The 25,151-nt window shown below is 41.0% G+C and overlaps 1 protein-coding gene and 1 long non-coding RNA gene across 2 annotated transcripts in view; both read left to right on the forward strand.

Moving 5' to 3' along the window:
• Positions 1-4,301: 4,301 nt before the first annotated feature.
• The window catches only part of KLF13 (KLF transcription factor 13), a 36,325-nt gene continuing 15,475 nt past the window's right edge, over positions 4,302-25,151 (forward strand). The window contains exon 1 of the mRNA XM_069026035.1: positions 4,302-7,110. Coding sequence (XP_068882136.1) covers positions 6,570-7,110 — 541 coding nt within the window. The 5' untranslated portion in view covers positions 4,302-6,569. The remainder of the gene's footprint in view (positions 7,111-25,151) is intronic.
• LOC138116581 (uncharacterized) lies at positions 13,328-23,629 on the forward strand. The gene is made up of 3 exons (XR_011154216.1): positions 13,328-13,465; positions 13,584-13,682; positions 23,547-23,629. It is a non-coding gene; the product is annotated as an uncharacterized lncRNA (long non-coding RNA).

Below are 25,151 nucleotides of genomic sequence, written 5' to 3' on the forward strand. Positions count from 1 at the left end.
TTGGTTTCAAGGCAGATTTTAAAAAACCCCAGTTGCAACAAACAGCCCAGCCCCCCATAAGCACATGACCCTTATCTCAACTAATATCACCCCTCTGACCAGGAGGAGCCATTGGTGGACAGAGATGGTCTGTCAAAGGGAGAGCACCAATCACCTTGAACCAAAGGGGTGGGCTGTGGGCGGACTGTGGGCGGAGCAAAAGCTATAAAAGAAAGAAAAAGAAAGACACGTGTCTCTCTCCCTTCCTCTCCAGCTTGCTAAGGCAGTGCTGGAGAAACCTACCCCTTTCTAGGGGCTTTTAGAAATAGATTTCTTTTTGACCAGCCAAAACTGCAAGTTTATTTTTTTTCTCTACCTGAGGTTCAGAGCTGTCTTAAGCCTAAAGTTCCTGAATCCCTGCGCTCCTGGGGCATACCTTTTGAGCCACTTGGATCCAAAATTTTTATATTTTGTTAGTTTTTGCAATTTTTCAATTTTTCTGTTTTAATAAATTGTTTTAATTTCTACAAAGAGTTGTCTCATTCCTCACAGCCCAGAAGCCACCTAACCCTACAAGCATGTAAGGTACCCCACAGCCCCCAGTCGGTGTTGCCACTTAGAAATTCACAAGCATTATTTGCACACACAGTGGCTTTGATGATTCTGTGGATGGTCTCATTGTGTCCTCCCAAGAAATCCATTAAAATTGATCCAGTTTCTATACAATATCATTGGTGCTCACTTCTGAGATCTAAACTATCATTTCATGCTTTGTGACAGAAGAGGACTAAGCACTGAACAACAATTGTGCTTCCTTTTGTTTCTCAGCTTTTGGCATTTTCCACAAAGATACAACATTACCCAGTAAATACCAATTCACTCAGACCAGTGGAGTCCGGTTGGGACTCTCCATTTCCCTACCCCTTACCTTGCCACACTGGTTAGTTCAGTCTCCTACTGCAGAAATGAAAAGCTGAAAATAAAATAAACCTTTCAATCACTGCTCAATGCAAGAGTGTCATATCATACTCTTTTCTACAGCACACACAATAGCACAAACTGATATAGTACACCCTAGTGTCTTTTGTGCCCCATCTTCTGAAAGTATCAAAATGCTTCTTAAATGTGAGATTTTTTTCTGTCAGCGTTTATTTTCCTAATTATTTTTTATCACTGCCACACCAATACCTTCTGCCATTTTGTGTGCAATCATTAGCTACAACAGCACCATGGGCATTATTTTGGCATTTTTGATTCTTGCCACAGCCAGCCCAGGAAGCTCAGTGACACAGCACACTGCTGTCACTAGAGGTTACAGCGCTTTCTCAGCCCTCCAAAGCTTCTTGCTGTGTTTCTGAAATGTCAAAGTTGCTGACTACTGATTCACAGGTAAAAATGGCTTCTTGACTTTAATATTCAAGCCTTACCTCCATCTTTTGCAAAAGTACTGCCAAATGTAAGCCACTGGAGCATTTTTATTTTTTTTACCAAGTCTTAAACAACTTATTAGTGATGTTGATACAAATTCAAGCAATTACATGATTTGTCCAAACTAAAGTGAGCTAAAGGGATTCTGAAGATGAGGCTAAACATCTGATACTCACTCTTTTATTAAGACACCAGCAGATGTGGTGAAAACAACACTGTGCAAATATTCACTGGAGAGTGTGGCTCACTTCTGGCAGAAACCTTTCATTGCCTCCCTCTCTTCCTATCTTCTGCAGTTCTACATTACTATTAACCTGATACCAAAAGAGACAGTGTTAGGCATGCTTATCTTTGAGAGAGCTGCAGGCCATAGGCTTTATAATTCTGTCCCCTTTTATTCCCTTTTCTTTCCAGAGGCCCCCTCTAACCATGAAACCACTAAGGAGGAACCACAGGAAAGCATCAGTACAAACTGATAGATTCCATCGAAGTATAGGATTGTGGATACAAGCACTGCAAGAACGCAGGCAGAGACATCTGTCATTTTCTCCGTTTCCTTTTTTTCCTTGTTTCTTCAGTTTTATTGGAAAAGGAACTACTTACATAGACAAAATAAAATTACATCTTGTCATCTTAGAGCTGCTGTGCAGTAACTGAAATATAGAGAGGGGCTACATGGCCTTTTCCTTTTCCTGTTCTCATAAAGAGCTTCCTGAGATGATATAAAATAATGTTACTTCCCTGAAGTCCACAGAACTCCTGTGGTTTACACTTTTTTATCTCACTCACTGGATCTAAAGCAGAAGTGTATGAAAAGAGAAAAAATTACTGAGCAAACTTGTGCAGAAGTGCTGATGAAACATCTGCTACTATAAAACTGCATGTTCAGATCTTATCATGTTCCTTGGAACAGTAAACTAATTTCTCTCAGATAAAATTCCTCATATCTCCCACTCATAAAATTCTTATTTCAGATTGCCCAATTTTGCATGTTGCAGTCTTCCACTATTATTTGGTTTACAGCATCCTTTTAATTAGAATAACAGTTTTTACACTAGTTACGAAAAAATGTTGCTATAGCTCAATTTTTTCTTTATTTTGGCCATGCAAAATAAAACATCAGTCTAGCATTTGTATAAGAACTTTGTTCTATTCTGTTTAAAGTTCCTGTTAACAGAGTCCATAAAACTATTTTCCTTTCACAAAGCATTTTAGAGTTTCATATTCCTGTAATTTAAAACAATGAGCTATTTTGGGAAGGGCAAAGCAGGGTGGATTCCATATAAAATTATTCTGCTGGTATGCATTTGTAGCTAAACAAAACTCTAAATTATGTAATAAGAAAACAATAAAAACCTCTGCCAAAAACCAGGCTGTATTTCTTGAGTGGATAGAAAAATAGTGCCATAACAGAGGGAAAAATTCTCACCTCAGTCTGTGGGACAAATGCCTGCAGATAAGAATACATCAACAATATAATCAAATAAAGAAAATTAAATAAGGAGGTAGGATCTATTTTTATTACTTTTTTGTAATCTCAGTTTCAAAATTCTCCTCCTTTGGTGAGAACAAGTCAGGTATAAGATGTTCAACAGAGGTGAATTTGAGATTTACTGTTTACTTACATAAATCCACTTTTCCACTTAATCAGAAAAAATAACACGCAATAAGTAACAATGAACAAATAGGCAGGTCAATATATATCATTATAAGAAAGAGTTGATAAATGGGCACAGTATTTTGCGTAGTGATTTTCCATAAATTGTTTTTGTTCTACAGATCTAATGTAATGACTGAAATTCCTTGCAAAGGAGACAGACTTCCTACCCCTGCTACCTGCAGGGAGGTTATTTACTACTGTTAGTTCACACAGCTGCAAGGGCTGCAAATTTGAGATTTGCAGCCCTGCATTGAAGCCAAAGCTGGTCCTACTGGGCAGCTAGAATTATGTCCACATGACAAATACTACACACCCTGCTCTTGAACATGAACAGATAGTGACTTTCATACTGTGTGCAAAACAATTTTTTTATTTTACTTGTAGTGAGCTATTAGAAAGTCAGAAGTGCATTTTGATTCATAGTTATGATTTAAAAGAGACTAATATATGAACCATAACTGGTTCTATAGACTACGTAGACATCTGCTGAATATCACTAACTTTTCTTTTGCATCAAAAAGACTTTCTATTACAAGTAACCTTCACAACATTGCTCTTTCCCAAATGAAGAAGGAAGCTCATAGGGTTCATCCAACCAAAGAAGGAGTAAGTATTCATCCAAGCAAACCTCCTCCCGAGCCCCCGCCTGCCCTGAACCCCCCTGTGCCACATTCCCAGCCCGGTACTAACACAAACTCTCAGTGCAGAACGGCAGAAGGACGGGAGAGTCCATGCACCATGGGGGGCTTGTTTACGGGCGCAGGTTTTACATGAAAGGCACTCCTACACAACAGCAGCTGCTCTCAGAACAAGGCTTTAACCCAACAGATCATTTGAAAAACAAAGTCCGTCCCTCTCCCGGCCATCAACTGTACACGCCATTACCCGCTCACAGCCGCCTCTACCATCGGGCCCGACTATGCACACGACGCCGAGTCGCTCTTCTCTGTCCAGAGATCCCAGGAACGTGGTGAGTAGTGTCCTGCCCGCTCACGCCATGAACACAAAACACGAGCAGCATCAGATTGTCACCCACAGAACCCCTGACCACCACCGTGTGCACTGTCCACGCCTGAGGGAAGCCTCGCCCAACATGTAAGGGCCCTTCCCATTGGCCGGCCCTCTCCGAAAAGCTCCTAAAGGGGCCGGGGCAGCCAATCACAGTCCTCGTCTCTCCCGGGGCGTTCTCCCCTCACGCGGGGCAGGCGGTGTGGGCCGCGCTGAGCGCGGGAATGCCCGGGATTTGCCGAGGTCCTTGTCGGCTCTGCCAGCAAGTCTGCCCCGGCCGGGGACAGGCCACACCGGCCCCTCTGACTCCGGGGAAGCCACTGCTACACAGCGGGAAAGAGCACGGCCAGAATAGAGCGTGACGGGCCGAGAGAGCGTCGAGGAGAGGCGGTAGGAGAGAGGCCCAGCAGGGCTGAGGGGGCTGTGTGGGCTGAGGGTACAGAGATACCAGGGGGCCTTTGGAACCCCCGTCAGTGCTGGGGCAAAGCCTGCTGGTGGCTGGCGACCAGGATAGTCCAGGTCTTCCTTTTACTGTACATTTTCTGATAATTGTCCTTGATGCTGGAGTTAAGACTGGGAACTTGTACCTAAGCATTGCCCTTTCCTCATTTCCCTGAAAACAGCCCCTGTTTCTTCTCAAACTGAGAGAGCTGCAAGGTTTCTTCTCTCAATGTACTGCTAAAGAACCACCAGGTAGGTCTACTTAAGCAATTCTTCTCTCAAGAACAGAACAAAAATTTCTTATGAGAACGTTTTCCACAGAATTCTTTTTTTTCTAATGGGTAAGTCTCAAGCTCAACCTTTTTATTTGGAAATGTGTTAACACTTCCTGTAGATCTGCTCAGCAGAACAAATGGTATGGTACGGTACGTCTGCATCAAAATGATCTGTCTCGATTCAGCATTAAACCACATCCTCCTGCACTGGTTGTGCCTTATTTCTCTTTGCTACAGAGACTGCACTACACGCTGCCCTGTTCCGAGCAGACATGGGGCACTGTGGCAGGCACAGGTTACCCATAAGCCTGGCCCTGAGGGGCAGTGTTGCATGGGAATGTAAATCCTGTTTTTTCACAAAGCACAGTGGTAGCAGAAGCAGACTTTACTCCTGAATGTGGTATTTCCACATGTACGAAACCAGCTTTTTGCTCAGCCTACCACCAAAACTATTTGGGTTTCTGGAACAGATGTTCACTTCCTCTCACACCCCCTCAAACTCCACAAAAATTTTCCTCCAGAAAGAAGTGCTTCCAAAGCAACCCTCCTCTGATCATCTCTGTCTCAGAGAAAAGGGCCATCTTTGCTAAAGACATGAATTTCATAGGAATTAGTCTGGAGAAGCATGTTCCAGCAAAAGGTAATAGGTATCACAAGTGCTTTCAGATCTCCATTTAGATGCATTTCTTTACTTCTGCTCCATAAGTTAGTCACAAATACAACCCTCTCGTTGGTTCAGGCATTAATCACTATAAAACTGAGATGTATCTTTTATAAGGAGAAAATAATAATGAAACCAAATTTATTTGCATTTGTACTTTTAAATAATTCAGAGGCTGCAGAGTGCTAGAGTTTTGACAGAAAGGAAGGTGATTTCAAGTGTGTTCCCCAGCAGTTAGTTAAACCTGTCACAACCCATTACAATGCACATCCGAGCTCCATCTGTGTAGCTGCGGACCAGACTGTGCAGCCTCGCTCCTTCCTGTCACTTGTATCAGTTCCAACTTCACAGCGTTTTAATCTGGTAACAGTTCAGCGCCTGTTAAATTGTCCCTTGCAGTGCAGGTCTAACACGGATGTTATCGAATCGCTTACGTCCGTCAGAGGGTGCAGGGGAGGGAGCGAAAGGCCCGGGACCTCCCGGGCCGCGCCCGGGACCGGCGGAGGGGTCCGCGCGCGCCGCTCTGCGCGCTGCGGCCGCGGCGGGGGCGGAGGGTGCCGGCCGCGCGCGCCGCCAGCCAATCGCGCGCTTCCTCCCGTCGGCGGGCGCTGCCCCCCGCGCGCGCCGCCCACCTGCTGGCGCGGGCTGCGGTCCCGCGCTGACGTCACGCCCAGATGTTCCCCAGGCCACGCCCCGCGGGGTCCGGGCGGCTCCGGGCAGCGATAGCGGGGCGCGCCGGGTCCGCTGTCACAGCGCGATGGGAGGGCTGCGAGACCGCATCGCCAGCTCATTGCCTTCTTGAGAAAACGGCATTAATCCATACTTCGAGCAACAAGCTGCCCGTGCCAGGATCTATCTGCTGTTCTTTTTCTCTTCCATTGGACCGCCAACGCTTTTTCGATTTAGTGACAAGCTGGGTGTGATCGTCATGAACAAAGTGTGGGTTTGATGGCTGCTAAATCAGCCTTTACTCCTACAAACCGATCCTAAGAAATAAGGGAGGGAAAAGTCTGCTTGTGTAATCTTTTTAAAAAGGGAAAGAGCACTGTTGTGTTTGGTTTGTTTTTTCTTTTTTTTTGTCTTCGTCTGTTTGGATTTTTCCTTAAACTTATGAAAAATGGCAACAGCAGCATACGTGGATCATTTTGCAGCAGAGTGCCTTGTTTCTATGTCAAGTCGTGCTGTTATCCATAGTCCCAAAGGGGAGCCTGATCCCCAACTTGATGCAGCAATACTTCCTTCATCCAATGAAGAAGATGGACGGGAAGTCAGAGAAACCGGGAAAGACAATGGATCATCATTACTTGTGGTAGCTAGCATTTTAGCAGATCTGAACCAGCATGTCCCAAACTCACCTGCTCTAAGGATGGAAAAAAAAGAGACGCTTGATATAACAGAACAAATACACATTTCTATTGCTCCTGAGGAGTTTGGGGAAGAAAGTCTGTCTTCAGCTGGTAAGCATGGAGGAGAAAGAGCAGCCACACCTACTAGCCTGGCTGCAGTAACTGAGCCAAGCCCCAGACAAAAGAACAAACGCATAAGAAGCTGGACTGACCCTGGATCACCCCAGAAAAAGCACAAATGCCACTATGTGGGGTGTGAAAAAGTTTATGGCAAATCTTCCCATCTTAAAGCTCATCTAAGGACCCACACAGGTTAGTTACAATCCAGCCAGAGATTTATTTGTTACAGCTTGGTAATTAAAATGAGAAACAAAACCAAACAAACTTTTATTTGGCCACTGTTATGGTTTCACCTCTCGGAACTCAAGCTCGGGAAAACCAAACAACAACAAAAAAATTCCTCTGGGAATAAGCCCTTACTGGGCATAGATTCAAAGCTAATGTTGCCCTTTTTTATTAATGTCACAGGGAGCGGCATGTGGGTCATCTGTGTGGATTGTACCAAGCTGTAATTTTTAGCTGCTGGCCTTCTTGTTCTGTGTGTCTCCTACTTCCCTTTCCTGTACTTCTTACCTCCCCGGTTTTCCTACTCCATGCTCCAGTCACTCTCTTTATAACAGCTTATCACTTCCCATGCAAGTATCGATACTCTTGATATTTTAAAATTAAATGTTCTAGAGGCACCTACATGGCTGTGTGTCTGTTTCTTTCTTTAGCAGACACTTTGTGAAAGCTAGAGTAAGCAGAAGGTAGATGAGAGGCTGAACATGAGTCACAAGGAGACACCATAAGTGAGGAGAGAGGGGGATATGGGCAGTGTCTAAAAAGCTTTTAGCAGCTGGGTAAAACCGAATTCAAAAGAAAAAAAAACATTTGAGTGCAGCCAGTAACTTGTACTCATCAGTGTTCAGTGCTTACTTCTTGGTGAAGACTGAGCACTTTTTTGTTGGTACTGTAATTTATGAGACACACCCACAGAAAAAGTGGAAGTCTTGCAAGCGTTGTGAAAGTTGCACTGAAAGTATTAGGAAGGCCATCTTGAAACAGGCCCCATGACTTGCCACACCTCACGCCTCTGCCTGGTGCCAGGAAATGGGATGGCTTCCAGTCAGACAGGGGACACCAAAAATTGAGGAGACCAGTCTCTGCTGAAGACACCAATCATAGCGCATGCGTTGAGGCACCACACCGACTAGAGCAGACTCGTGCAAGCTGTTCCACTGAGTAATTTCAGATGGCAAATTAGTTTACTAAGATGTGTGGTCAGTTCTCTTACAAAGAGCAGTCAGAAAGAGATCCTCAGAACTAAACATGACATAACTCCTGAGCAGTTTTAACTCTGAGGTGTTAGCCTCACCCATGCTGGCCCTACTTTCAGTGTACCTTCAGCTTTTTCTGTTGCCTTCCTGAGATAAAGCAAGAGCCTTTCTAATTTGACAATATGCTTTGCTCTCCGTGGGAGAGAAGAAAGCCCCATCAAATTTGAGCATATGGATGGACAATTCCCTGTGGCACACAGCCAAAGGAACAGCGTGTTCCTGGCACCCCAGGCAGCCTGTCCTGCTTTGCACTGTGTAACTGCTTTTTGCCGCCTTGGGAGTTATACAGAAAAGGTGTTTCCACTTGGCTTGCAGGGAATTGTCTCCATTAATTTTCAGTTCTTTTGCATTCTTATTGCTGGCATTTGCCATTGTACTGAAAGCAAAAGATAAATTTAGCAGCGTTTCTGGATTCCTAAACCAACCAGAGACCAAGAAGGGGAACTCCAACCCCTGATAAAAGAGAGGAGGGCTTGGCATGCCCGCCCTACGGGGAGAGGAGGGAGGGCAGGACCAGCGGGGAGTGTCGCTCCAGGCTGCCGGCAGAGCGGAGTCATTCGGGGACGCTGGCTCGCCTCCAAGTTCTTTTTTTTTTTTCTCTTTTCCTTTTTTTTTTTAACTCTTCATTTCCTGTATTTCTTTCCGTGACTGTAGGGCTCAACTGGTTATTGCTGTAGCTAATGGCACTAGGAGAGCACGTGTGTGTGTCTGAGAGCTAGAGGAAAAGCAGGGAAGGGACTGTTTTTGCCCAGGGAGTGGCAGGACCCTCGGGGACTACAGCTTCTTTGTTTTCTTTCGTCTCCAGTGTCTGTGTGGGAAGCTTTAAGCAAAGCTGCCAAGTTTCCCTCTTCACTGGCAACAGGTCTGTCTCTGGTTTGAGTTTTAAACAGGCTTAAAATGCCTCTTACTCTCCTTGCAGAATGTTTTCTAAGGTGTTTGAATTTTTTTCTATCTTTAAAAGAAATTGTGACAGCCTTGAAAAAGGTTTGTAAGACAATAAGAGTTAAGCTAACAAAACAAATGATCACTTCCAGGACTGGTAAATGTTTGTTCTTACAAAACACATCATGGTGTTTTACTGCTTTAGAACGAGGGCTTTGGGTCTCCTCTGCTTTCTAGTCATCCTGAGCTAGTTAAGTAACACATCCGTCTGCCCAGCTGTCAGATAGACAGGGTGATGGCTATCCACCTCACAGAGCAGTGGTGAAAGTACTCCAGGTACACATGGAAGCTGCTTTAAACAGCTGTCCAAATAACTCCCAAACCTGCTTGCTAAGAACAGTCAAAACTTCTGCTATGGAGCAGAACTTCTTCCATGTGCTGTATGACTAGATGAGCTGCTATTTAGGGGTGAGCAGAGGGCTGAGAACAGCACTGCAGGCTAGAAGATAACTGTTGATCATGCAAGAGGTACTTGAACAGAACAGTTTATGAGTTGCTTTAGAAACTTGCTTGTCCTTGTCTGCTGCTGTGCTGAGAAAATAAAGGCTTTGCTCTTCATGGTTCGAGGAAGGATAGACTGGATCCTTGAGCTTATGTCAAAGACATACAGAGCCTTCCAAGTACTATTGCATCAAATCTAGCCCAAATTGAGAGGGACTGAGAGCTGGTACTATTTTCCAGCTGTTTGGTGCTCTGTGTGAAATCCTTCTGATAGTTATAGGCAGATATCAGAGCTTAAATACGTAAAGTAAAAACCATAGTGCAGAGGATGCTAATTCTCCTATTTAAAGCAGAGGAACCAAGATGTAAATGCCAAGAGCATCTGCTTTTTGTCCTTTACTTAGTGTACAGCGTTTTTCAGTACTCCTATTAGGACAAAATGTGCTGGAGCAATCCACAGTTTCTTGTGTGCTTTTTTGATATACTACTGGTTAATCTGTCTCAACCTTATGAATACTTCATCTTTATTACACTGCAAACCCTTGAACCGGCAAAAAAACTTTTGTCACCAAAATCTTCTCTGTTCTCTCCACCAGCTTTCAAAGTTCCCATCCCCCTGTGTTTCTTTTCATGTTTATGTTTTCTACTCTAGGCTCTTACTTAATGTCCTGGAGTTCAACATGATCATCAGCCACAAAGCCCTTGAAGTTTTAATATTTACCAGAAGGTTATATTTAGTGCCAGTGGGTAGTTGTCAAGTCTGATTATTTTTCCACTAAGGCTCCCATGGATCTCAAAAGCTCTGTTGTGGTCCACAGAGGCAGCACCCCCATTTGTCCCAAGCTGTACTGACCCCACTGATACAAAAGGTTTCACTGATGCACTGATTTTAAAAATCCTCTCCCCTGAGAAAATTCCTAAACACAAAGGACTTGCAAAAAATCAGCTAAATAACGTACATGATAGAGCTCTCCTTTATCTAAGCAGGTTTTCAGCACAGAGGTCTGGAAATTTTCTGGAGTTACTGGAAACCAGTTGGTCTCTTGATACACCAGTGAAAGAAGGGAGACAGTACAGAGCCTAATAGCAATCTACAGGCTACAATCTTATCGAGACTTGTCCAGGACTACTGTGTTCTGAGAGGCTGTAGAGAGTCCCAGCTTATTGCATTATATTACGTATTTATACATTGAGAAAAACTGATGGGATTTTCGGCAAGTATCACAAGAATCCTATGTATTGCATCTCCCCATCAAATCATTGTGACTTCTCAAGCTTTTAGCCATTTCCATTAGCACACCATCACCATCATGAATGCAGAGAAAGTACAAAATAAACCTTCATTTAACTCCATTGAACTGTCCTTCTAAACTTACTAGTTATAAGCACTAAGCAGCACATCTTAACACAGAAACAGCTTTTCGGTCAGTCATCGGAATTAAATGAGTCTGCACAAATTAGCAGGAGCTAAGGAGAAGCGGGCACCAGTCTCAGCCTGGAGTTTTACTTAGTCTTGCAGCAAAACCAACTTAGGGGCCATGTGGCTTAACAGTAGCTCTTCTGTACTATTGCTAAACCAGCTCTATGTGGCTGTTGGAGCACAGGAAGAAGCAAAGGCCTAATTATATTATCCTTGCTCATAGATGTCAGGTTAGGACTCATCCAAGAGAAGGTGGTCAAGACCTATGTTGATCTCTAGCTGGCAGAGTGAGCTTGGGCAGCTATGTGTTCTGCCTGCTCAACCCTGCAGTTGTGGAGGATATATTATTTGGCATCTGTTGTTCTTTTTAGTCTAACCCTTATTCATTAGCTGAATTGAAATAGGTAGAAAAGACCAACTTATTTCCATTTCTTTACATTAAATCTCTATAATCACATGCCACTAATGAACCTATATGAAAAAAAGCTCTTTTTTAGCTTATGTACCCTTTTTTCCCCATCAGTTATTATATCTCGTTTCCCTGGGCAAATTTCTCTATGACTTTGTAGCTAGTGTATGTGAAGATGGAGAGTTTAATAATGTATTTGTCATTTGAAAGCAATCTGAGAATAAAGCAATCAAACCTCACTGCGATAAGTATGACAAAAGCATAACAATTAGGCTGGACAAACAGGAGGAGTATATGGCTTGTGTTCAGGCTGGTGAAGAGGCCTTTATATAAAGTACAAATAATCCATTTTAAGTCAGGGTTTTGATTTCACTTCCAGTTCTAGTAAGTCTGATTTGCTCACACTATGTTAATTCAAAACAAAACAGTAAAGCACAGCTTCCCTTAAGTTCTGAATCAAGATGCTATCCATGTGTGTAGAAACCAATCAACCAATGTAAGAAGGAAGTTTTTCTATCATTGAGACAAACTTTATATTCCATTTTAGCACCTGGAAATTGCAATTACCAGAAACATAACTAGTTAAATAAAAAAAAAAAACAACAAACCATGGACTAGATTTGGCTGAGGTTTCTTTAGCTTGTCTCTAGGCACACAGTGACTCTTGAAGGGGTATGTGTGTATGTGTGTAGCAGGTGGGCAGTGTTGGTGAAGAACCGAGGCTTTGCAGGAAAAGGTTACAAGAGAAAAAAACCCAGTCTAGGACCTTCTGTGCCACTCAAGAGCAGTGCAAAGCAGGACTGCAGACAGCTCCTGTGTACAGCAGGATGAAATGAGTGGTGCTGGTGCTTCAGTCCATCCTCCTGAGCTGCCAGTTGGGCTGCTCTGCATACTAGGACTTACGGGGAGCTGCACTCCCTCTGAACAGGATACCAGAGAAAATTGGAAAGGCCTTTCCGCAATGTGGATTTCCTAAAGGCAAAAGGACAGACTAAATGAGTTTGTCCCTCTGCATGTTGGGCCTCCTGGGTTAGATTTCTTGTGTTAAAAGTTAGAAACAGCTCACAGGCTCTGCATGCTTCCCTCACTCTCATTAGCATACACCCAGATTATCCAAAAGCTGCAAGATGACTCTAGGCTGTTGTGGCCCTTAAGTGCCTTCCACCTCCTTACTTTGCTGAGTGCATCAAAATGTTTTCTCTAAGGTTTTTTTTCTGCGATAGACCCAACTGGTGGCTTCTGGACAGATTCAAATACCAGCCTCACGAAACAGTTGTCTCTCCAGCCTAAGGCATAAGCCTTCTTTCTCAGTGTTAAGAACTTCAGCAGCCTGTTACTTTTTTTCTGAAAACTGATAATCTTAACTCTTTTAATAAGGCTATATTTTTAAAAACAATACAGATTTTCAAAGCATTGTTTGTGTTTCCTCTGAAAGAACTTTGCAACTCCTTTCTTACTTCCTCTAAGAAAATTTCAACACATTAAAAAAAAAGTCAGTAGAAAACATAGAACAACTTCCTTAAAAGCCCTGCCTAAGTCCTCACCCTACAATGCAATTCCTAAGACTAAAGTTCTTTTGTAAAAGCATTAATTCTAAGCCTAGATCAAACAATCTGTGTTCATTGAAGATAACAAAAAATATATATGCTATAAGTTTCTTAATGTAAAAGTCCTTGAAATAAATACAGGGCATACATTTCTGAAAAAGTAAGCAAATTTTAAAACTTACATATTTCAAAAGGAGCTGAAGTCAGGAAGAAAAGTAAAAGTACTCCTACTAACTCCTTTTACCTGACTGCTTCAAGACTGAATAACAGGATTCAGTCAATTCAGCTGCAAAAGAGTTAGGGCTAAATTAGTTGCGTGGAGAATGCAATTGGATGACACCTGTATTTACCACACACTTGATTAATATTAGCTATTAGGGGGAAGCTCTCCTGATGGTTATACAGGTTTTTCTGTGAAAGGCTTCCCTTTATTTCATCTTCCCCCCTCTCTCTCCCTAGTCTTTATGGAGATACTAGTCATGCAGAAGACACAGAAATGAAGTTTCTGGTAACAATTAACAGAATTTAGGTATTGTAGCTAAAAAGCATTTAAAGTAAAACTGCACTTGTCATTGTTACAACTACGTGTCTAATGGAAAATCAGAAACATCACAGATTTCTTTTTCCACAACCCATTTTTCTTCTAGCACGGAAGTGGGACTTGAGTCCAGTGTAATGAAACCTATTACTATTGGAAGTAGTGAGGATGGATGACCCTCCAGTTGTTTTCCTCATCCTAAACACAGGTAGTAGCACTTTCCTTCTCAGTGGCAAGATCTAGGTCTTAAAAATAATTGGGAGTAAACCAGCTAGCAAGTTTTTTAATGAATGGACAGTTGCAATTGATAGCTGTGTTTGTATTAGAAATTAATCACAGCCTTATGGACCAGAGTGTTCAGAATGATCTGCAGAAGACTTTTCTGCAGTAGCGTTTCTCTGCAGGACACTGGAAAGTGTATGTGACAGAAGGTTTGCATAAACAAACCTTTTGCTAAACTGGAATTCCTTATGAAACAAACTCACAATTGGATTCCAGCTGAAAAGAAGGCACCTTTAACCATTTAAAATACAACTGTTCCATTGTGTTATTGTCTGGCTGAATATGGTTATAGCACGTCCAAGAGCAGAAACCTGGAACTTGTTTATATTGGACATGTGGTTTCTAGTTCTGTTTTATAAGTTAAACATGTTCCAACTTCCCCCCGCCCCCTTCCAATCTTGGATCAGCTGTCTGGAAGTCGGTGCTGACAGAGCCAAAAAAATACTCTGCTGTTCAAATGCAGGACAACTTTTGAAGGGTCCTTTCTGTAGAATTTCTATAGGTATACTTTTTTCCCTTTGTTACCCACTTGGCTTTTATGAGGTAGATTTGCATGGGCAGTGAGATCATTATCTTGCTGTGTTCAGTTTAACAATAGCTAGACAATGTGGGTTATTTAAGTGCAGGCACTGAAGTCAGACACACATATCCTGTATTTTTCAGGTCTTGCAGATTCAGCAGATCTTACAGCGCCTCCACTTAATATAAAAGAAAAATTTTTAAAAGTTCAGAGTGCCACCGCTGTGGTTACTTGTAGAAAAAAACGACCTCAGAAGCTTTTTTGCAGCCCTAACATAAAAAGCAGTTACTAACCAGGAACTTGGCACAAGCCAAATGGTATTAAAGTAAGCATATCCTGAAATGACCTCTAGTGCAAGGAAAAGATTTGCTGTAATCACTTACAGTCATTTTGTAGTGCTCTCGGGAAATACAGGCAAAATATTGGTGACTGGGTAGCTGCTGATGTTGCAGTCAATAGATCAATAAGCTATCTTAGATTTATTGCACACTGTATTTCTACCAGACCACTCTCTATTATTTGGTTATAAGTTATATGAGTTTTTGGAATAGAGGCACCTGAAAAACTCATATGAAAGAACACAGTGTTGCTGCTGCATGTTTTGCATCTTTCCATCTGCTTTGGTCCTGCAGCCAGCTAGAATATCCCTGGACAATAAATACCCAAGCAGAACGGGCTTGCTGGTTATGTCCTTACTGTGTTCAACAGTAGCTTTTAAAACTGGTAGAGGAGAGCAGCAGAAATACTAACTCTTCCAGAGTAAGACCAGGTGAGGTACAGCAGCCAGAAGGGATGTATTGAGCTTTTTAAAGCAAACAGCTGTCAGTATTTCCACTAGAGGAACTTAGAATGGAGCCAGCTGAAAAGAATTAGTACAACTTCAGATGTTCCCGGCAAAATTTTTGGTGAAATGATGGGCTGTTTGTTAATAGATCAGAGAAATATTTATTTTGCAGTTTCAGGGTAAATAAAGGAAATTACATTGGTACAAATTTACATACTAGACTAGGACTTACGAGACTATTTTACATTCTTGCAAAACCTCGTAGCTGAATGTAGGGCTCTCCTATGTTCTTAATCTAGTAGTTTAGACCTTATCCTGCTGTAACAGAACAGAGATGCTGCTAAAATCTCACAGAACCACAGACTAATTTTTGTTATTTATATGTAGGTACTTACTGACTTTTAATTTGTAATCTCTTTTAAATGCCAGCAGAAGGACTTGGAGACGAGCATTAATACATGAGGGCCGTGGCAGTTTTTCATTATTCTGGTGATTGATATATTTTCCAAGCCCTATGTGAATTGCACGCAGCTTTCTTATGCACGTGAAACTCTCCATAGAGCACTGAAAGCCCCTCAAAGTCAATGGAAACTTCTATTTGCTATATATATATATCTATACAAGCAGTGCCAATAAAATGTTTAGCCTTACTGTGTAATAAATCCAGAGTGTATTTGTAAAAATGTCTTCTAAATTCTCCTAACATAGCCAAAACAAAACTGAATTTCTTAGATACCCCAAAGGATTACTTTCAGACAGAGTTATCATTGATACGTTTTCCCCTTTGTGCAAAGATGTACCATATTTACAGCTTCTATTTCACCCAGCTTTCTTCATTAAAAACTACTGAGTTCTTCTCAGTAGCATTTTAGAATTTCTCAGACTGGCAACATTTGGAACCAAATTCTAGCTTAAATAGAAATGTTTGAGCAAATGTATGAGCAACCAGAAAAGCAACTGCGTTGGAATTTAGAGGTGCCCCTACATAGTATTACACATAAACAGACCTAAACAGACCTATAAGAAATGTATTAAAGAGCTCTTTTTTTTTCTTTTTTTTCTTTTTTTTTTTTTTTTCCCAAATGACAGAGAAGATGTAGAATTTGGTCATGGGACAAAGTAATTCTAATTACTGATTACTAATTTTAATAGATACTAGGCGTGAATTTAATAGAATCAGTTTTACTTCAAGGTGTATGATATGAGGTAAGACTAGCTAATCACATACCCCTTGTCTTAAAAAAACCAGCTCTCAGTGTCCGTAATAAGGAAACACACATGGGTTTTTTTAAGCACAGAATCCTATGTTTCATTTGGAAAGAAACATCTTCCTAGCCCACCACCTGCAAATATAATATGCATATATATAGCATTGCATTGATAATACATGTGAAAGTGGGTTTGCACAGTTAAATATAACTTTTAGTGAACCCTAACTGATTCTGCTGCTCCTCCATGTACTGCTGAGGCCTTGAAGGGGGAATAGGGCTGTTGCAGCTTCATAGATTACCTCAGTATTGCTCAAATAGTGGAACCTGAAGGGAGAATTCTCCCTCTACCCACAACCTCCAGCTCTTACCTGCTCTGCAGAATCTCTTACGCTGTTGTTTTCACATGACTGCCAGAGTTTGTGGAGGGTCTGAAACAGTAACTTTAAGAGGAGCATAGGCAGAAAGTTGTGGGAACACAATGTTACTCATCATTCATCCCGGTCCTCCACAGCTTTCTTAACATCTCATGTGCAAACGAGTTCAGGTATCACATGAGATCGAGGTAATTACCATGCTGAAAGACTTACACCGTTTTCCCACATTTTTGTTCAGCTTGAGTGACTTTTGTTGTGTTGGCATCTCCTTTCAGTCTGCAGGACAATATCATTTAAGGGCACCATCTCACTGACCAAATCAGACATGATTTAAGCCAGCATCTGTTGGAGCTTGGAGTGCAAATTTAGCAGTCTGATGTCTGGGGAGCCATTTTAATTAATAAGTGTCATTGGTAGCTTTCAGAGGCTGAGGTGGCCAGGCATATTACAGTATCTTTGCTGTGCTCACTGATGTAAGCAAATATTGTACAACAGCTGGCACAAATGTTTTACCATGATCCTTGTCCCAGACTTCTATAACTGGGACATGTGCAGATGAAATGCGTTTAGGAACATGACTGTCAGATACCTTATACTAAAGTGATAATTTACAAAGCTCTCACTCTATACTGCAGATACAAAACTGTAATGAGAAACAGCTTTTGAACACTGCTTGTCAAAGTACAGATGTTCAGCACCAGTATCTTCTAAGAAAAGTTTCAGTCAGTTCCCAAAGGGGTGTTCTCTAAAAAAAAAAAAAAAGACAACAAAAAGAACAGAACATTCTGTGATTCTGTTTCTTACCCTAACTGCAGTATTTGGAATTGGCTGATGTTTCCAGTAAGTAGTGTGGATTAAGCAAACACAGCTTTCCTCTCCAAGCATAAAATCTCACCTGACTCATACCAAAAGGGCCTACATGGTGAAGGGCTACACATTTTTAGAGACTTTTTGCTAACATTGCTTACTGGTGAAAAGTCATGTAGAACTCGTCTGTTTTCTCTGCATTTCTGAATGTGATTTTTCTGAGCAGTGTGGCCTCTGGGGTAAACAATATCACTGACCTTACCAAAACAAAATCACCTCTCTGAAAATACGCTATTTTAAAGCTATATCTTTTTCTTGATACTTCCTTTTCTCTTCCCTATCATTTAAAATGAGATTTAATAGGCTGGTGTTAATTCCTTGAGGTTTTAGGACTCTAACACGAAAAAATCCTAGTTCTCCCCTTTCACTATGTTTGATAGATTAATCAGGATTTGAGTACTTCCCTCCTCTCAGTCTAACACCAAACTTCTCCGTGAAAAAAAGAATCCTGACTGGTGTTCTTACAAATTGTTTACAGGAACATAATTTAATTTCTACATGCAATAGACTACTCCCCCTTGAATGTACAAATCACTAGATTAATTTTTGTCACTAAGGCAAAAATTACTAAAATTTATTTTTTGTTATCAAGAATATAATAAGTTCCAAAAAAGTTCTGAGAGAATATTATCTGGCTGGTGCTTTGCTTTTGTAATGAATTCTTGAAAAAGCAGCTATACTTTCTAAGGTTATGTCATCAGTTTGTGCTGCTAAGATTAGCATTTGCAGGTGAATTACAGGCTAATTAGTTTGGAAAAACATTCCATACCTGTACTGAACTTATGTGCAAATGTTTGCTTAAAGCATCTTTCTGAGAGCCAACTCTGGTTCTGTGTGTAGAGTTTCCTTGGAAAAATCCAAGTTGCATTTCTGGGTTATACATATACACTGTCAATTGGATATCACCACTGTTGTTTGCAAGAGACTGAAACTCATTTGGTATAAGCTACATCTTTCTGGTGTTGGCATGCAAATTGCTTTCTTAGATGTTTAGATGAATTTCTCACAGAAAGGCAAGGAGCTGATGCGATTGGTGTACTTGATAGTTTTTCTTTTTTGAATGCTATGGAGGAACTGAGTTCTAGTCTCATTTGCAAAGAATTCCAAATTATCTCATAACTGTTTCCTCAATCAGGTAATTCTGAGGAGGCTGTACCATTCTCATCTGTGCAAGGCAAGGTCTGTGGTATTCCTTTATGAAGAAGTGACTCTGCTGGCATGTTTTTCGTTTGAGTACATGTGCTGTGGTTTCACAGACAAACACAGGAAGAACAACAGTAACTTTCACTGCACAGCTCACTTGGAAATCAGACCACCTTTGGATTTTTTAATATCTAATGTTTTAAAAATATAAAAGCAGTCCTGAGTTCCTAGGTCAAGCTTGTGCTTGACTCTTCTGATTATAAAACACAGCTCCTTACCATCTGTGCAGAACTCCAATGACACAGCAGTAGTCAGTGAATAATTAACTGATCCTTCAGCTTCTCTCTTACTTTCTATGTAGACATCTTTGTATCCAGTTCCTTCCCCCCTTTATTCAGGCATGGGAATAAGCAGTAGCTGCCTCACACAGAGTGGTGAATTTGTTCTCCTAACAGCATTTACAGCCTTGAGTAGTAGAACAAAGGGTGAATCCCTGAAAAGGTGATTTACAAATCTGCATCAATGAGCATGCAGACAGCATGGTGTACACAACTTTACAGTGCTGAGGTATTTATGTTCTGCAAAAAATGCTAAACACATACCTGGTTTTGTGCAGTGTAATGATGTATCATTTTTCCTAAGACTTAAGGTTTTCTGTTATTTGTCCATTATTCACAAATCCTAAAACTGAGCTGTAAAAACTAATTTTCGAAGGAAAGTAGAAACAAGTTCCAACCAATTGGCTGAAGATCAAGTTCAAAGTACTTTGTCCATCACGTCTTTTGATAGGAATAATAAGCAGTCCCATTTGGCATTGTCAAGCTGCAACAGCAATAATTGGATCATCTCAATCCCTCAAAGCTAAGTCAGGATACAATACCACAACTCATGAAGCTGCAATTCCTGTTTTCTTTGGGTTTATTCACAGTCTGTCTGTTGTAACAGAACCTCCCAATTATTCAAGTTTATGAACCTTGCAGTTCTGCATATTGCAATTCTTGAATCCCAGCCCAAGACCCATGGTTGCCAGAGTTGTGCTCAGCAGGAGCTAGGAATATGGAAGGAAATCAGGTTCAAATAATTTTGTGGTTCTCAGATTTAGGACTGGATTGAGCAAGAGTCCAAATGGAAGTAAGAACAGCAGGGAACTTCTGTGATCTTTTTCAAAGTAAAAATTATATCCTGTGCATAAGGTTTTAGAGCTAGCCTGCAGACTTACATGACACTGATATCTTTTAGAATTTCATAGTAATGGTGCAATTCCTGTTATATTTCATAGAACTTCCCTATCCCAGGAATCTTCTCCTGAAAAAATTTGGCCACAGTAAGATCCTGTATTTCAGAGTATTTCATTAGCCACTGTGCTTCAGGCATGTCAAGTGTGCTCAACTAATTTCCTACAAACACAGGGAACAGGTGCTCCACCTCAAAAAGTCAGGCCAGTGGGTTTCCCCTCCTCACCCAGAAAAGCAGGTCTGTTAGAGAATAGACCTGCACTCTTGAACAAACAAGTGTACAAGAGCAGCAATAAATGTGCTGGAGGCACTAGGAATTTATGTTTTGGGAAGTAATAGGGATCTTTCTACTATGACTTGTCTACACTTACAGCTACTGAATTTTTACCTGACATGTATGAACCCACAGAATTAAGAATCTCTGCTAAAGAATCATTGATCTCTCACAAGGTGAAATGGTTTACATGCCAATAAGGTTTTTAAATACTTACAGAGAAAATGGTGGCTGCTGGGCAGCCCTTCTGGCATGATTCATATCTATAAACCATGTTCTGCAGTGAGAAGTAACTGAGTTTAACAGAGTTTTAACACTTTACAGAGTGCTCTGTAAAGGCAAGCAATGAACACATGGGTGCAGCATGCAAGGGAAGACAGAGTTTCTAAGGGGGGCATGATGTATATATGTATATTTTAGTAAATTTTAAAATAGTATAGATGTTCCTTTCAATACTACTTTGAGATAGAAAAGTAGTGTTTGTAGTAGTATTTGCTCGTTAAAAAGGGAATCCAGTTGATTTCTCTGAGTCCATGATAAGTTTTTTGAAAGCACCTCTCTGTTTTTGAGTTATGTAAGTTATATATCTTAAGATGCCCTTGACAAAGCTGTCTTTGAAATGCATCTGTGTTCTGTGTAAGATCTCAGCTTTTCAGTTACGTTTCGCATCCAGAGTCATACTCAGATAATTGGCTTGTGACTCGGATCCCCCACAATCCAGTAAATGCTCCATTCATTCAGTTCCAGCACTGGCCATGGCCTCTCTCCTACGCCATGACCCCACACGTCAGGCACGGCTGGTGGGGCTGACTCCCTCACGACCCTGTACCAGCTGTCCTCAAAACCAACATCAAATGGGGGCGTCACAGCAGCTGAGCTGCACTTAGGGTGTGTCAAACCATGGGTGTTAGTGGGACAAGTGTTGAAAACCTTCTCTTGCTTATTTTCTGATTCTATATGAGAATGAGGCCTGGATGGGTGTGTGCTTAAAAACATTTGTGGTTTAAAGTATTAACATATAGAAAAGACTGAAAAAAGCTGAAACTAGAAAGGAGCAAGTAACTGGTGCTCTTTTTTTCCTTTTCATATAGCTGTGGTTGAAGGAGGCTGCCAGGAGATGCAAAAGAAACAGGGAAGGTATTGACAAAATAGGACATATAAATGAGACTTGCAAGAGTTGAATGTGGAATTGCAAATACTGTCTTTTCTAAAAAGTTGACCTGTTTTAAAAGTGGGCACTTTAGAACATAAGTACAACTGTTACAATAGAATATAACTCCTCTATTGAAAACAAAAAACCTGAAGCCTGGTTTAAACAGGGAGTGTGGTTTAACAATCTGGGCATAAGATTTTGAGGTGTATGCAATAGCTTTATGCATACCTTGAATGGTAGCTGCCTTGTGTCAAGCAACAGATTTAGTGTTTGATTATCAGCCCATAAAAACTACTTTCCAGAGCTGCCTGTTCCCTGAAGCTGGATGCTCAATATGGCCATTGGCAGATGCTGCTCATAAACTACTTCAACACCACCTTGCTCTCTGGCAAACAATTCACCCAGAATGAGAATAAAATAACAGGAAATCCCTCTCCCTCTCTCTTCCATACAGTTGCAATAAACTCTTAGTATCAGATTTTTCACTCAGCTTTACCACTTTAGCTGTGCTTATAAATGCTGAAGCCCCAGGTTTCATGCATGCTGTGTTACTGTGATGTTGTTGATTGAACGGTTCAAAAGTTCACAAGGAGACATTTCACAATTACAGCCAAAGACAACTTTACTAACTTCTGTTTGCTTGGCTTCTAGCAAAATGAAATCTCATCCTGTCTCCAAATCCTGGGAGCTGCTGTGCACATGAAATGTCATAACTTACCCACAAGGTCTGTTCATGCCAAAGTATGTGCACTTCAGTTGGAGGCAGATGACATTCAACATCTTCCAGAATTCAGATAAATAAAGTGCAGGTCTCAGATTAGATGAATAATCCTTTAGTCTGTTATTTTGCATAGCAGGACAACCTTTCATGAATTTGATAAGCTTTGCTTTTACAAGCATTCTCCTGTTTTAAGTAGAAAAGAATAATAAAAAAAATCATTGATGTGTTAACAGAGAAAAGACGGATTCATGAGGTCATATGATTCCTTCTTTGCAGCTATTCATGCAACTGCTGAGCAGAGCTCGTGTAGCCGAAGTTTCCCAATTTCAGCATGAATTCACCCACAGTTCACACCAGATTAATATAATTGGTCATTACCTATTTACTTGCTCTCCCACTTAAAACATTTCCATTGTCTAACCAGAGATCATGAACATTACCATGCAGATGTTTTGAAAGCCACCACAAATAAAAATTCGTGAGGTAGACTTTCATTGAAAGCAGTCTAAACCACTGCAAAGGTTGTTCCTGTGGTCATTGTACAGACAGGGATGGTTTATGAAGTTTCAGTTTGATTTCAGGCCTTCTTGCAATGCAAGCATCTTCAGGTTCAAGTTTTTATGTTTGCTCTAATTTTTCAGTTTCTATCTCCCAGAGTGATCAGAACTCAGATAAATAATTTCAGATTTCAGAATTTCAGACCATCTAAGTCAGCTAGCAGAATTTTTCAATAAGCATTAGCTAGCATTTTCATATAGAGAAGTCCCTTCCATTTTTAGACAAGCAAGGAGTAACCTGTGTCCCGCACTGAGGGCTGAGGAAAGAAAGGTCATCACACTGATCAAAAAAGGAGCACAGTTATCAGTGAAGATATGTTTGCAAAAGAAGCTCGTAAAAAAAGTAATGACATTAAGAAGTCACAGTGTGCGCCATTTTTGGTTCCTGCCATTTGACCTGTGTGTACCTATTGGTTAATTCTACTACATACATAATTTCTCTATGCAATGACCACACCACTGAGAATGAATGGCTTGAGAGCCTGTGAGCTCTGTTGGCACATAATCCTGGGCTTCACAAAGACAAATTCCCAGATTGTAAGGAGAGGCAGAAGTGTCCTATAGTGAGAATGTAATAGTTTTTTCCACTGTAAAGAGTGGGCTAAAGAAGGATATGACGCCAAGCAGTGTCATACTCTAGAGCTCCCATGGAGCTGCTAAGTCAGATGTCTGATCTGGAGCTGTTCTGGGTTTGCAGAGTGGGCTGGGTAACAGACTGAGCAATTCTGAGGTCACACAGGAAGGATCTAGACAGGAGTCTGTAATGGAAACCTTGTGTTTCTGTTGATACCTTAACTGCACCTTCCCTGTAGATACATTTGGATCTGTTGTTTCCGTTATTGGAAAGACATTTTTCCCTCCTGGAGGAGGAAGAATCTAGTCTGAGGAGTTTGTTGGCTTCAGTTGCTGTCTGCATAACATTGTCATTAACCATCTTGTTTGCTCTAACAGAGGGTGAGTGGTGCAGCCGAAATCAGCTTGTAGCAGACAACAAATCAGCACTGCTAGCATGCTGCAACAGGAGTAACACGAGCCTGCAGGTGACTGAACAAGGCCTCAGTCCAGCACATGTATTCGTCGGGGGCCGCCTTTTTACTTTCAAGTTTTAGCTGGACTCGTTCAATAAAAACGGTGCTTATTATTAAGTACATTTGGAGAGCCCTCCTCTAGTCCCTTGTCACTTCAAAAGGTTTGATTTGGCTCATCAACAAGACAGAAAAAGAACAAAATCCCACATACCTTCATCACTGTTAGTCTGTTTTAAGAGGCCAGACTTTTCTGACTCATGATGAAGCCACAATCTTTGTATGTAAGGAATGAAGAAAGTCCCTTAAACAACAAATTTTTGGCTCAAGGCAAGAATTCTAGGCTTAAATTCCTGTGCTGGGGTGATGCAATAGATCAGATTTGCTGATTAGCACATAGATTTTTTTTATTTTCAACTCCAGCATTCTTTTCAAGTATATATATTTAAAACTGTAACTGACCAATGGAAAAGGAAAAAAATTCCCCAAGTTTTAGTTTTGTCATTCAGTAATACCTAGATGTGTTCAGAGGCTTTTACAGTGTTTTTTTATTTTCTAATCACAATAGATGTTTAAATAATCATCTTCCTTTATTACATTCATAGAGCTGAGTAGAAGAAATTAGAGAAATACAGTAATAAAAGGGCTACTTTACTAAACTTCAGACTGCCCTTCTTTGTTGAGTGTCATACTTCAGTGTGTTTTGCAAATAAGGTACATCTTCCTCTCCCCAGAATTCATCACTTCATCATTTCAGCATAACACAATTTAATTATCTGGCATTTAAGTGCAAAGTCAAAGGGTCAGCTATTGATCTCCATTCTTGGAACAAGCCACAGGAGAGAGAAAATCAAGTGGAAGTTGCTGCTCTTTTAAATTAGTGGATTTCAACTGTTTCACTGAGCACTGGTCTAGGATTTAATGCCTCAGAGAAAAGGAGACCCAGTAAGAGTTTTAGGCTTAGTGAACAGAAATTACATGCAGCAGTCACAGGTACTTAACTTTGACAGAAAGCCCAACATTTAGTTTACATTATTTAAGAACATAAACTCTCTGTCACTGAGGGCATTGCCTTTCATTTTTTAAGTTAGGCTTGTCATTGATATTCAGTAAAAGAGCTTTATTTACTCATATATTCCAGCAAGAAGGTAAAAAACCGCTGCTTTTATAATTGGATGTGGCCAAAGTCCATGTAAACAAAAGCATTGCACTTAATGGAAGCATGATCGGTAAGATTTATTCCTGTGGGGCAGACAGGGTCCATCCCAGTCTGCACACTCACCTAGATATGGAAGTTGTCCCTGCTAGGTGGGTATGTTTCTAGCCTCATGGGTATCCTAATGGCTCAGATGTCTCTCTTTTCATAGATGAGAGGTCTCCGTTTTGGTCATGTGTCAAAATTTTTGAGAAAAAGAGCGAAATAGTGAACTTCAGGCTTCAGAAATAAAACAGAATCCAGAAACAGCATTAGGTAACAATGATAAATCCATAGAACTATAAGGAGATTAATACCTTATTTTTGGAATTGTAT

The sequence above is a fragment of the Aphelocoma coerulescens genome, chromosome 10 (genome assembly GCF_041296385.1).
Source record: "Aphelocoma coerulescens isolate FSJ_1873_10779 chromosome 10, UR_Acoe_1.0, whole genome shotgun sequence".
In the NCBI taxonomy this organism is placed as follows: domain Eukaryota; kingdom Metazoa; phylum Chordata; class Aves; order Passeriformes; family Corvidae; genus Aphelocoma; species Aphelocoma coerulescens.